This window comes from Manis pentadactyla, chromosome 3 (assembly GCF_030020395.1).
Source record: "Manis pentadactyla isolate mManPen7 chromosome 3, mManPen7.hap1, whole genome shotgun sequence".
Lineage (NCBI taxonomy): Eukaryota > Metazoa > Chordata > Mammalia > Pholidota > Manidae > Manis > Manis pentadactyla.
The window spans coordinates 168,634,032-168,647,503 of NC_080021.1; the positions used below are offsets into that span (position 1 = coordinate 168,634,032).

The 13,472-nt window shown below is 37.5% G+C and overlaps 1 protein-coding gene across 5 annotated transcripts in view; it reads right to left on the bottom strand.

The window, feature by feature from the left end:
* TTC39B (tetratricopeptide repeat domain 39B) overlaps positions 1-13,472 on the bottom strand; it is a 265,348-nt gene that overhangs the window by 158,868 nt on the left and 93,008 nt on the right. For all 5 annotated transcript variants that reach the window (XM_057498701.1, XM_057498700.1, XM_057498702.1 and 2 more), the window contains 3 exons: positions 11,964-12,125; positions 11,476-11,567; positions 7,720-7,846 (listed from right to left, as the gene is read on the bottom strand). In XM_057498701.1, the coding sequence (XP_057354684.1) occupies positions 7,720-7,846; positions 11,476-11,567; positions 11,964-12,125 (381 nt within the window). The remainder of the gene's footprint in view (positions 1-7,719; positions 7,847-11,475; positions 11,568-11,963; positions 12,126-13,472) is intronic.

A 13,472-nucleotide genomic window follows, 5' to 3' on the forward strand; every position in this document is an offset into this window, starting at 1 on the left:
CAGAAACGAGAAAGGAAAAATCACGACGGACCCCACGGAAATGCAAAGAATTATTGGAGAATACTATGAAAACCTATATGCTAACAAGCTGGGAAACCTAGGAGAAATGGACAACTTCCTAGAAAAATACAACCTTCCAAGACTGACCCAAAAAGAAACAGAAAATCTAAACAGACCAATTACCAGCAACGAAATTGAAGCGGTAATCAAAAAACTACAAAAGAACAAAACCCCCGGGCCAGATGGATTTACCTCGGAATTTTATCAGACATACAGGGAAGTCATAATACACATTCTCCTTAAAGTTTTCCAAAAAATAGAGGAGGAGGGGATACTCCCAAACTCATTCTATGAAGCTAACATCACCCTAATACCAAAACCAGGCAAAGACCCCACCAAAAAAGAAAACTACAGACCAATATCCCTGATGAATGTAGATGCAAAAATATTCAACAAAATATTAGCAAACCGAATTCAAAAATACATCAAAAGGATCATACACCATGACCAAGTGGGATTCATCCCAGGGATGCAAGGATGGTACAACATTCGAAAGTCCATCAACATCATCCACCACATCAACAAAAAGAAAGACAAAAACCACATGATCAACTCCATAGATGCTGAAAAAGCATTTGACAAAGTTCAACATCCATTCATGATAAAAACTCTCAGCAAAATGGGAATAGAGGGCAAGTACCTCAACATAATAAAGGCCATCTATGATAAACCCACAGCCAACATTATATTGAACAGCGAGAAGCTGAAAGCATTTCCTCTGAGATCGGGAACTAGACAGGGATGCCCACTCTCTCCACTGTTATTTAACATAGTACTGGAGGTCCTAGCCATGGCAATCAGACAAAAGAAAGAAATACAAGGAATCCAGATTGGTAAAGAAGAAGTTAAACTGTCACTATTTGCAGATGACATGATACTGTACATAAAAAACCCTAAAGACTCCACCCCAAAACTACTAGAACTGATATCGGAATACAGCAAAGTTGCAGGATACAAAATCAACACACAGAAATCTGTAGCTTTCCTATATAGTAACAATGAACCATCAGAAAGAGAAATCAGGAAAACAACTCCATTCACATCACAATTGCATCAAAAAAAATAAAATACCTAGGAATAAACCTAACCAAAGAAGTGAAAGACTTATACTCTGAAAACTACAAGTCACTCTTAAGAGAAATTAAAGGGGACACTAACACATGGAAACGCATCCCATGCTCGTGGCTAGGAAGAATTAATATCGTCAAAATGGCCATCCTGCCCAAAGCAATATACAGATTTGATGCAATCCCTATGAAACTACCAGCAACATTCTTCAATGAACTGGAACAAATAATTCAAAAATTCATATGGAAACACCAAAGACCCCGAATAGCCAAAGCAATCCTGAGAAAGAAGAATAAAGTAGGGGGGATCTCACTCCCCAACTTCAAGCTCTACTACAAAGCCATAGTAATCAAGACAATTTGGTACTGGCACAAGAACAGAGCCACAGACCAATGGAACAGACTAGAGAATCCAGACATTAACCCAGACATATATGGTCAATTAATATTTGATAAAGGAGCCATGGACATACAATGGTGAAAGACAGTCTCTTCAACAGGTGGTGCTGGCAAAACTGGACAGCTACATGTAGGAGAATGAAACTGGACCATTGTCTAACCCCATATACAAAAGTAAACTCAAAATGGATCAAAGACCTGAATGTAAGTCATGAAACCATTAAACTCTTGGAAGAAAACATAGGCAAAAACCTCTTAGACATAAACATGAGTGACCTCTTCTTGAACATATCTACCTGGGCAAGGAAAACAACAGCAAAAATGAGTAAGTGGGACTATATTAAGCTGAAAAGCTTCTGTACAGCAAAAGACACCATCAATAGAACAAAAAGGATCCCTAAAGTATGGGAGAATATATTTGAAAATGACACATCCGATAAAGGCTTGACGTCCAGAATATATAAAGGGCTCACACGCCTCAACAAAGAAAAAACAAATAACCCAATTAAAAAATGGGCAGAGGAACTGAACAGACAGTTCTCCAAAAAAGAAATACAGATGGCCAACAGACTCATGAAAAGATGCTCCACATCGCTAATTATCAGAGAAATGCAAATTAAAACTACAATGAGGTATCACCTCACAGCAGTAAGGATGGCTGCCATCCAAAAGACAAACAACAACAAATGTTGGCGAGGCTGTGGAGAAAGGGGAACCCTCCTACACTGCTGGTGGGAGTGTAAGTTAGTTCAACCATTGTGGAAAGCAGTATGAAGGTATATCAAAACAGACTTACCATTTGACCCAGGAATTGCACTCCTAGGAATTTACCCGAAGAATGCAGCAATCAAGTATGAGAAAGATCAGTGCACCCCTATGTTTATCGCAGCACTATTTACAATAGCCAAGAATTGGAAGCAACCTAAATGTCCATCGATAGATGAATGAAGAAAGAAGATGTGGCACATATACACAATGGAATACTACTCAGCCATAAGAAAAGGGCAAATCCAATCATTTGCAGCAACATGGATGGAGCTGGAGGGTATTATACTCAGTGAAACAAGCCAAGCGGAGAAAGAGAAATACCAAATGATTTCACTTATCTGTGGAATATAAGAACAAAGGAAAAACTGAAGGAACAAACAGCACCAGAATCACAGAACTCAAGAATGGACTAACAGGTACCAAAGGGAAAGGGACTGGGGAGGATGGGTGGGTAGGGAGGGATAAGGTGGGGGGGAGAAGTAGGGGGGTATTAAGATTAGCATGCATGGGGGGGTAGGAGAAAAGGGAGGGCTGTACAACACAGAGAAGGCAAGTAGTGATTCTACAACATTTTGCTATGCTGATGGAGAGTGACTGTAAAGGGGTTTATAGGGGAGACCTGGTATAGGGGAGAGCCTAGTAAACATAATATTCGTCATGTAAGTGTAGATTAGTGATACCAAAAACAAAACAAAAAAAAAACAAAAATGGGCAGTTCCTGTGTGGTAACCTCCAATGATTTCTACACAAGGGTATAAAGGGCATATAAAAGTGTAGGCAAAGGGTCTGTTTGCGTTTATACAGAAGATCTAAGCCTAATTGGGCTACCCCGAAAATGAACTAAGATACGATATGAAAGAGAACTTCGAACATCAGCACTCTCTGGAAGACTCATGCCAGAAGATGATCATCAAAAAACCCCAACAACGATCCACGCACTGCTACAGCTGTAGATGCACTCATCCCACCAGTTCCTGGACTTGCCATGGGAATGAGGAAGGAGATATCTAAGCTGGCCTGTGCATACAGTAAAACAACAAATTTGACTGGATCTATACTGTTGGAACTCAACCAAGAATTAGGAGAAGTGCAAATTGTAGCACTCCAAAATCTTACAACTACAGACTATTTACTGTTAAAAGAACGTAAGGGATGTGAACATTCCCCAGGAATGGGTTGTTTTAATTTGTCTGATTTCTCTCAGACTGTACAAGTTCAGTTGGACAATATCCACCATATCATAGATAAGTTTTCACAAATGCCTAAGGTGCCTAACTGGTTTTCTTGGTTTCACTGGAGATGGCTGGTTATTACAGGTATGCTTTGGTTATGTAACTATACTACTATTATGTTAATGTATGTGTGCAATTTAATTAGTAGTTTAAAACCTATACATGCTGAAGTTACTCTACAAGAAGATATGTCAAAGAAATAATCAATCTTCCCATGTTTTCTTCCGCCTGCTACTTCTATATCTTTTCTTCTTCCTTCCTAATTACAACCCTTAAATAGAATTCGTGCCTCATATCAAATTTACCGAGTATCATAATTCTTCCAAGTGGTAAAGATACCTCAAGACAAATGCTGGGCATAGAAGCTACAGGGCATAAATATGCAAAGAAATAAAAACCTACCCATTTCAAACAATAAGGCTTCTCTCTCACTTACCAACTTTACATTTCCCTGTATGGCCCCGGAAGATGACTGGTTAGCCAGAGACGGGTAAGATTCCTCAAGGGAGGAACAACCTAAGACAGGCACAGTCGCAGGGGGGTCATCAGGTGAGAAATTGGGGATCAACAGAGGTGAGGCTTAGAACCTCACCCCCCCGTTCTGAGAGAAATCTTCTGCATACGTGGATGTTTTATTGCCCTTGTCCAGCTTGGATTAACACATAGTCTACAGGCACACACCTGATCATCTACATTTGCTCTCTTACAACACTAAACTATGTTTTCTACCTTTATCTTGTATCTACCTACCACTTCAGCATTTTATTAAAAATAATGATAATAAAGAGAGAAATGTGGTATCCACATATAAATCAAGTATAAAAACCAAATGAGTACTCATATTTGAACTGTTTATAGTTCATAACGCATGAGCAAAACCAGAAGTTTCTGTGATGACTGCCCTTGTACTGTTCACTATGTAACTTATTCATTATGTAAGAATTTGTTCTCCATATAAGAACTTGTTTGTTATGCCTCAGAAGATTGGAGACTGACGAAAATTAGGCTTGGGGTGGATTAATGATTGTGCATTGAGCATTGACTCCCCTATACAGAATTTTATTGTCGTTAACAACCATTTGATCATTAAATATGAGAGATGCCCTCACAAAAAAAAAAAAAAAAAAAGGACAGTCTTCCAATGGTAAAATAAATAAGTAACCGGGATGTAATGTATAGTATAAGGAATATAGTCAAGATATTGTAACAGCTTGGTAGGGTGATAGCTGGAACCTAGAATTATGTATATAAATGTTTTATCACCGTGTTGTACACTTGAAACTAATGTAATGTAATACTGTGCATCAACTACCTTTCAATAAAACATAATTATAAAAAAAATGATAATAATAATAATAATAATAATAAAGAGAGAAATGTAGTATCCACATATAAATCAAGTATAAAAACCAAATGAGTATTCATATTTGAACTGTTTATAGTTCATAATGCATGAGCAAAACCGAAAGTTTCTGTGATGACTGCCCTTGTACTGTTCACTATGTAACTTATTCATTATGTAAGAATTTGTTCTCCATGTAAGAACTTGTTTGTTATGCCTCAGAAGATTGGAGACTGACGAAAATTAGGCTTGGGGTGGATTAATGATTGTGCATTGAGCACTGACTCCCCTATACAGAATTTTATTGTCGTTAACAACCATTTGATCAATAAATATGAGAGATGCCCTCACAAAAAAAAAAAAAAAAAAAAGGACAGACTTCCAATGGTAAAATAAATAAGTAACCGGGATGTAATGTATAGCATAAGGAATATAGTCAAGATATTGTAACAGCTTGGTAGGGTGATAGCTGGAACCTAGAATTATGTATATAAATGTTTTATCACTGTGTTGTACACCTGAAACTAATGTAATGTAATACTGTGCATCAACTACCCTTCAATAAAAAATAATTATCTACAAAAAAAAAAAAAAAAAAAAAAGAGATGATAAAGATATACTCCACTGATAGACTGCGACTACAGTGGTAAGGCGGGTGAGGACTTGATAATATGGGTGAATGTTGAAACCACAATGTTGTTCATGTGAAACCTTCATAAGACTGTATGTCAACGATACTACAATAAAAAAAGATGATAAAGATATTGTCTGATCAGCTTCTTTCAGGGAAACAATGGAAATGAGGAAAATACATTCAAACATAGTGGCAGCAAAGCCATCATCTTCACTTTATGGCACTGAAAACTAGTATCATGACACTCTACCTTTTATTTTACATCTAACAGTTTCTTATTGCTAACAGTATAAGAGCTTAATTCAGTAACTAATGGAGTACTTATTTTAACTGACAGTTTTTTTAATTTTGTTTTTATTAATGGAATATTTTATTAGAAGAAGGAAAGCTCACATCTGAGGTTTTATGCAAAACAGGAGTTTGGTAAAATTCCCGGTTATCACAAATGCAAGCCAATTCTACACCCTTAGACCTGGAGAAAGAATTACAGCAAGTTAACCTGCCTTAAGATCTTTAATAATCAAAGCAGGATAGATACAGTGATGTACACAGTAGCATCTTAGTTCTAGGGCAGAGAAAGGACTATGGTGCTCTAGAAAATTCTCAGAAAAGTTTTGTGACGCAGTAAGAAAAAAGTTCCCTGTGCAAATCACTTGATAGAAATGAAAAAGGGATGGAGTTAAAAGCTGTAATTGGTAAAAAATTAAATTAAATTAAATTAAGATTTAAAAATGCAGCAGCCTCTATCATTAGCTGGAATGGGAGCTATTTGGTCATTTTTATGATTTGCACAGTGTTATTTTTATCTGGGCTCAGATATTAGAGTGGTCACATATTTGTCTTGTTCCATCACAAACACAGAATAACCTGAGCTGAGAGGGTGGTATTCTCCAAGATTTTTTATCCTATATAGGGAACACTTGGGCCTATGTTCTAGATTCAGGCTACCTCTTATCTGAGGCCTGTTGGGGGCTACAATTCTCTTTCACACCTAAGTCAATGATAAAATAATCAACAACCCAATGAAGAATTGAGGAAGTATATGAACAATTCACAGGAAAGAGATGTGCTGAACCTCACCAATTGAGAAATGCAAATCAGAACAGTAAAACACTGTTGGTAGAAATTTAAATCAGTAAAGCCTTTTTGGAGGGCAATCTGGCAATGTCAAAATATTAAATGCATATACCCTTTAACCAGGAGTTCCATTTCTAGGAATCTTCCCCAGAGAATTACATACCCATGTACAAAAAAGAGGAATATAAAAAACATCATTATAGCATGTTTGTAATAGTAAAAATTGGAAACAACTAAATAACTCTGAAAGGCAGAATAACCAAATAAACTCTGGCATACAAAAAAACAAAATCAGAAAACCCCAAAGGAGACCTGCTGGCCTCAGATGGCACTGAATGGCTTTCCATGCTACCTGACCTCCTACACTAACCAGAAGCCCCCAAACAGCTATAGTAACTTGATATATTCAGTACTTTTTAAAGAAGTTTTCACTAAAAAATTGAAATGATGCTTTTTATGAAGTCCAGGTTAACTGGCATAATGATTAAGGAAGTGAGCACCAGCACTACACTGGCAGATGCAGCAGCCGCCAGCCTACTGTGGCTCTTGAACCCTGAAAAAGTGGCCTATCCAAACTGAGATGAGGTAAGAGTAAAATACACACTAGATTTCAAAGAATTAGCACAATATACAAGAATGTGAGCTATCTCAAAAGTTTTTATCAATTATCTGTCCAAACAACATTTTGCATATAATGAGTTAAATAAAATACATTCTTAAAATTAGTTTCCTATGTCCTTTTACATTTTTACCTTTTAATTTTTAATATGGCTACTATAAAAAGTAAAAATATCATGTGGCTTGCATTATAATTCAATCAGCTTCAGTAAAGTCAACTCACCTCTCTCTGTCTGAATTTCCTTCTCTGTAAATAGGACTATGAGAAAGATTACCCTCACAGTTACCATAAAAATCAAATGACATATTTTTTAAAGGCCTTCATCATAACACCTAGAACATACCAACTGCCAAAGAAAATTAGCTATAATTTTATTATTTGATTATTAATAAAAACGTTCATCTTACAAACACACTTACAATGGCTTTTAATTGAGCTAAACTTCACAGCAGAAGCTGGGTGTGCTGTTATGCACAAATCATTCCTAGAACACAGACAGTAAGTAAAATAAAGGCAGATACCAGGGCAGGCAGGATGAGCTTCACTGGCACAGGCAGCGAGCTAGAATAACGTCGAGACTTCCTCACGGCAAACTTCTCAGTAGGGATCGATTTTCCAGCAATTCTCTGCTTCAAGCCATCCACCTGTCTGCAGAGAGCCCCAGCCCAACGAGAGGTCATCAGAATGCGTACATTATTTATATCTGTGGTTTCCACGTGCAGCTCCCCCACCAGCAGAGTGAGCATCATCTGGCAACCTGTTCCAAACGCTCATTTTCAGGCTCCACCCCAGAACTACTGAACCAGCAGCTCTAGGGCTGGGCCCAGCAATCTGGAGTTCAGTGAGTCCCCCTGGTGATTCTGACTCAAGCTCAGGTTTGAGAACCAACTGACACTTCTTTTCAGCTAACTTAGCTAATGTCTTATCAAACACAGTCAAGGAATTGGAGACACAAGATTGGCAGTTTCCATGAGTAAGCAAGAAAGAGTGCAAACTATTTACTTACATTGTAGATACTCAAAGAGAGGAAAGAGGGCTAAACTGGTATGTTTCCTATTCCTATCTGCAAGTATGACACAGATCTATAAAATAATGTGGCTCAAAAGATAGTCGTGAATTGATATGTAATTTGAGAAAATGTCTCCCAAGCTTAGGTGATTTTGAAAATAGTCATCTAAGGATATGCACCATGTTTACAAACTTCCTCCCAAAAGTCTAAGGGATTCCAATTATGAAACTCACAAGCACATGAAAATGAGAGTAGAGTGGGGACTACATGTTTGTTTTTAGAACACTTTCTCAAATCGAAAATAAACTTATAAATGCATCAAACAGGTTGCAGAGAAGGAATTCAGGGAATTCCTTTTGGGAAAACATTCCCAAAAATGAACTCTCATTTTCCCAACAAACAGTTGCTATCACACAGCTGACCTCCAACTTTCTCCTGAAAATTAGATTGGTTATGCATCTCACAGAAAGTGTTTTGATATGCAGAACATTTATTCTGAAGTGGAGGAAATAGAAGGAGCTTTAGAAGATTTTACATATCTTAATATTCCATTCCATTCCATTCCCCCAGTTGTTGTTCATGTGAAATGAGAAGATGCAGTTTACCCATAAAAGGTGGCATTTATCAGACCATGGCTTCTATTAATGTTGATTCTACAGGTAGTATAATATGTGGTCCTATTTTTAAAGAGAACTTTTAAAAATAATCCTGGTTGTCCCTTCAAATCTGTTGACAAATCTGATATTATTTCTCATAATATGGCTACAGAATATCATGTTCCATTTGTCATCAATTATGTTTCAAGAATGTAGTGGTTCTTCTCCAATCCTTTACTTCTTCATCTCCAATGGTTGTCTTCTCCTTTCTATCACAGTCCCCAACCCCTAGAGTCATACGTTAGATCATTTCATTACCTATAACTTTTCTACCTCAAAGCATAAATTGAAGCACACGTCTCTCTGAACACCATTCTCCTCCTCCTAACTCGGCTGTTCTTGTAAGACTTTTAGTCCCCCTGCCCTTCAACTTTCTCCCAATCCAGCAGTCTCCTCCTTTCTCCTTGTCCCTCCGTATTCCCGCTGAGATTGCCCTGTCCTTTACTGCTGCATGGTCCGGTCTACGTCCTAAACTCCCTTGTCCACTGCCTAGTTGCTGTACTCATCTGGCAAAAACCCAATCCTAGAGGAAGCTCACTGCCCATCTTCCCTGCACCTGCACTGAGGGTGGACTGGCATCACTGTAAACTCACCAGCACCAACCTCAAAGGGGCCCTTGCACTGCCTGCCATTCCCCCGACTGTGTTTCCCTCAGGACCTCACGGCAGTCATTGTCTGACTGCAGCAATCCTTGCAAACACTCTCCACCCTCCTCAGACCTGCAGCCTGCTCCCTTCTCTTTCACTTTCGACAGATGAACCAGCCTCCTACTTCATATAGAAAAACAGAAGCTATGAGGTAGGAAGGCTTCCTTTCATACACCACACAGAAGCTTGCAACCTCTGCACCTATTTTTTCTTCTCTTCTGACACAAAAGGGGACCTGTGCTTCCTTCTAGATAAGCCAGTACTGCCATCAATGTTTTGGATTCTATCTCTCCTTGCCTTCTTGGAACCTCACAAATATCAATTATCCCATTTCTCACTTTATGTGCAACATCTCTTCCTCAACTGAATTATTCCTACAGTTTTTAAGAATGTTCAGATCTCTCCCGTTAATATATCTTTTGACATGCATCTGCCTCCAACCAGCACTCTTTCTCTCTCTCTCCCCCTCCCCTTCATCATCACAGGCATTTAAGCTCAAGTCTCTCATTTCTTTCTATTTTATTCACTCTGCAGCAACTCCAGTCTAGTTTACACCTCTATTCCATTACTTCATCAGCTCCTGCTAGGGTTACCAATGATCTCTGTCACTAAAAACACATTTTGTTTTATTTTTAAATGGAGCACTGTGTTCTGTGGGACACATAATTGAACCATTTTTGTCCTTTCTTTTGCTTTGACATATATATATATATATATATATAGCATCATAGACTGTCAAATATCAGCTTTCTTTTTGTTCTTTAAATGCGCACTGCTCCTTCCTGCAACAGAGCCCCTCACAGGCTGTTCCCTGGGTCTGAGGCTGCATCATGATGGCGCCCCACAGCCTCAGCAGCTTCTGCTCCACCTGCAGACATCACATCTGACATTCCCTCTGTGCTCTTATACAGTCCTCTCCTTCCACTGGGCAATGGGGAGACAGCAGGTCCTGTTGGTGATCCAAATATCCTGGGGATCTGGCAAGCTAAGTGGTCATCTCAATCACTGAGAGAGGGAGAATACCAGGTTTGCTAGAGAAGATCGAACATGGTGAAGTGAAGATGCTCATATCCAAGGGAAGGTGGCAACCAGGAGCTGGATACATGGGTCTGAAGCTCAGCCACAAGGCCTGAACCAGGCATTTAAATGTGGCTTAGCTGAGGTTTCTTAATGTTGAGGCTCTACAGACTGACCTTTGAAATAAAAAGCATCAACATATAATGGCTGGAAAAAATAAGATGAGATGAGCCAACAAAGATACTAAGAGGGAATGGTGAGAAAAGTAAGAGGGAAAAATGAGCCATGTATTATAACTGTGCATTTATTTATATGATTATTTCATTGATATCTTCAATAAGAAGCTTCACTCTAAGATCATCAATTCCACAAGGACAGGAGCCATGCCTGTCCTTTATTCATTTTCATCCCCTGACACAGTACCCTTCATACAGTAGGTGCTCAAAATAAAGGTTACAGATGGATTGAAAAATGGATGGATGGACGGATGGATGGATGCCGATCTTAACAAAATTAAACAGATTAAATTCACAGCAGACCTTCTCGGAATCTTTGTCATACTGATAAAGACTAAGGATATGTCATACTGTGCTTCTTAAGTTTATCTGACCACCTTTGATACACAGCAACAGTTAATATCTCTACCTAACAACACCATTTTAAGTACCTATGTTCAAAATGCAGTAGCAAAGCTCCAGTAACAAAACAAAAAATAATGTGTTCTCAAGATTTCCGATCACATTGGCATATCTGCAAAATCCTGCTAACAGGAGGACATTTTCACTTTTAACTAAATATGTTTTTTAAGGGTTCCTCTATCCAACAAGTAAAAATTAAAGAAATATGAAGATGAAGCCTGGTAGAGCACTAAGGGAAAAGAAGGAAGATGTATCTGTGTGCTCCTTTATCCATTCAGGAATTTTGTTACTGAGACCATGCCTTGCTTACCTGAATAAAGTTATTACATTCTCTTTAGTTGCCACTATATCCTCCTCTGGAAGCATACTCAAAATTGCAGCTTTCAAGAACACGTACGTTGCCTTGAGGGAAAGAAGAAAAGCAGCTAGTTATAGAACTCCCTTAGGCACATGACATTTCTACCTTGCAAATCAGGGATGATATCAAATCTTCCAGACAAATTAAGAGGCAGCAAAGAAATAGAAGGAAATTAAGTCTTACATTACCCATTCCAAATGAGAATAATACTTTTCAGTTAATTTTGACTATTTTCCTATTATACAACTTTAGTGTTCATGGATGAGAAGGTGGACAGAATGAACAAGAGACCATTGTCTCATTTTGCTCAACTTCTCACAAATGAATCAGAATTAATTTTGAGTAGGAATAGCCTTGTCATCAGGGAACTGGAAAGTCTATTAAACAGTCCTAAAGGAAAATCATCCTGAACACTTATTAGCAAACAGATGACACTTTACCTTGGACCATTTACTCTCTTTGCAAAGCAGATTTGAATAGTAATAGGCCTCCATCCAGTTTTGTTGGTATATATAAATCCACATCAGCTCCCAGTAACAGAGATGGTGAAACTGTTTCCATTCTTCTTGAACTGAAATGCATTTTCGAAATATCTCTTGTGCCTATAAGTCAATTGCATAAAGCTGATCATCCAGACATTAGACAAGGAGATAATAACCTAATGGAAAAATACATAAAACACTTTGTACAGAAAGTACAAAATTATCACTCATTAAACCACTCAATATGATAATATGTCCCTTACATGCAATGATACAGTTAAGTTCTACCTCTTTATTTAACTTTGTGAGGGGACTGTGGAATTTTATAATGTGGGATTAGGGAAGTTCCAAGTAAGATATAAAATGAAGAAGTCCTTCAAGAAAAGACTGACAAGTCAAACTTCCAGAAAGTAAAATATACCTTAAACAAAGTTAGAGACAATACACAGAGGACATGATATCACCACATACACAAATGGAAAAAGGATTAACTGTCATTATATAAATTTTATACATTTGTAAACAATTTTAGAAAGCCCTCAAGAAAAAGACAATGGGAAAATCATCAAAGATATGAATAGGCAAATCAGAGAATAAAATATACAAGTGATAAATATACACATGAAGAAATTTATAAAGTGGAAAATATAAATATAAAAATCAGATTATCATTTTTCAGCCATCACATTGGCAAAAATAAAACAGATAATATCCAGAGTTGGCAAAGAGCACTGGAAACAAGTGTTCTCATATCTTTATAGGAATTTAAATAAAATAACCTTAAGTTAAGCAATTTGGCTGAATTAGTCAGAATGCAAACATCTTTGAATAGAAGTCCTAATTATCAGAATATGTGTTATAGAAATCCACTTATATAAATAAGTGCATAGAAATATGCACTTAATGATATTACAACTGCACTGTTTACAGTAGCCAGATGTCTATCAAAAGTGGACTATTTTAGTATATATAGTATATCCATCCCATGGAATGAAACCTAGCCATCAAAAAAAATGAGGGAGATTTAGATATACTGACCTGGAAAGAAATCCAAGATTTATTTTAAGTGGAAAAAAAAAATCAAAGAGAAATACATGTTTGACCCCATTTGTGAGAAGAAAATTGTTTATGAGAAATTTACATGAAAGGCTTCTTCACTCTTCTTCAAGGCAGTCAGTGAATAATTTCCTTTGATGAGGAGCCCACAAGTAGTACAGTGGAGTTGTATCCTGAGCAGAGGCTAGATTCCAAGGTCAATGTGTAATACGGAAATTGACAGTAGTAAAGGTTTTTGAAAGTTCCTTAGATTGCCCACCTGTATTTGTATATTCTACCCTGGATTGCCTCATGTACTTTATGTGTAAATATAGACTCTATTCAGTACTCTACTATATGTAATAGAATGCATACACAAAATTTGATGGTGGCTTTTTAATGACATATTTTTTTCTTTAATTCATCTAGTAA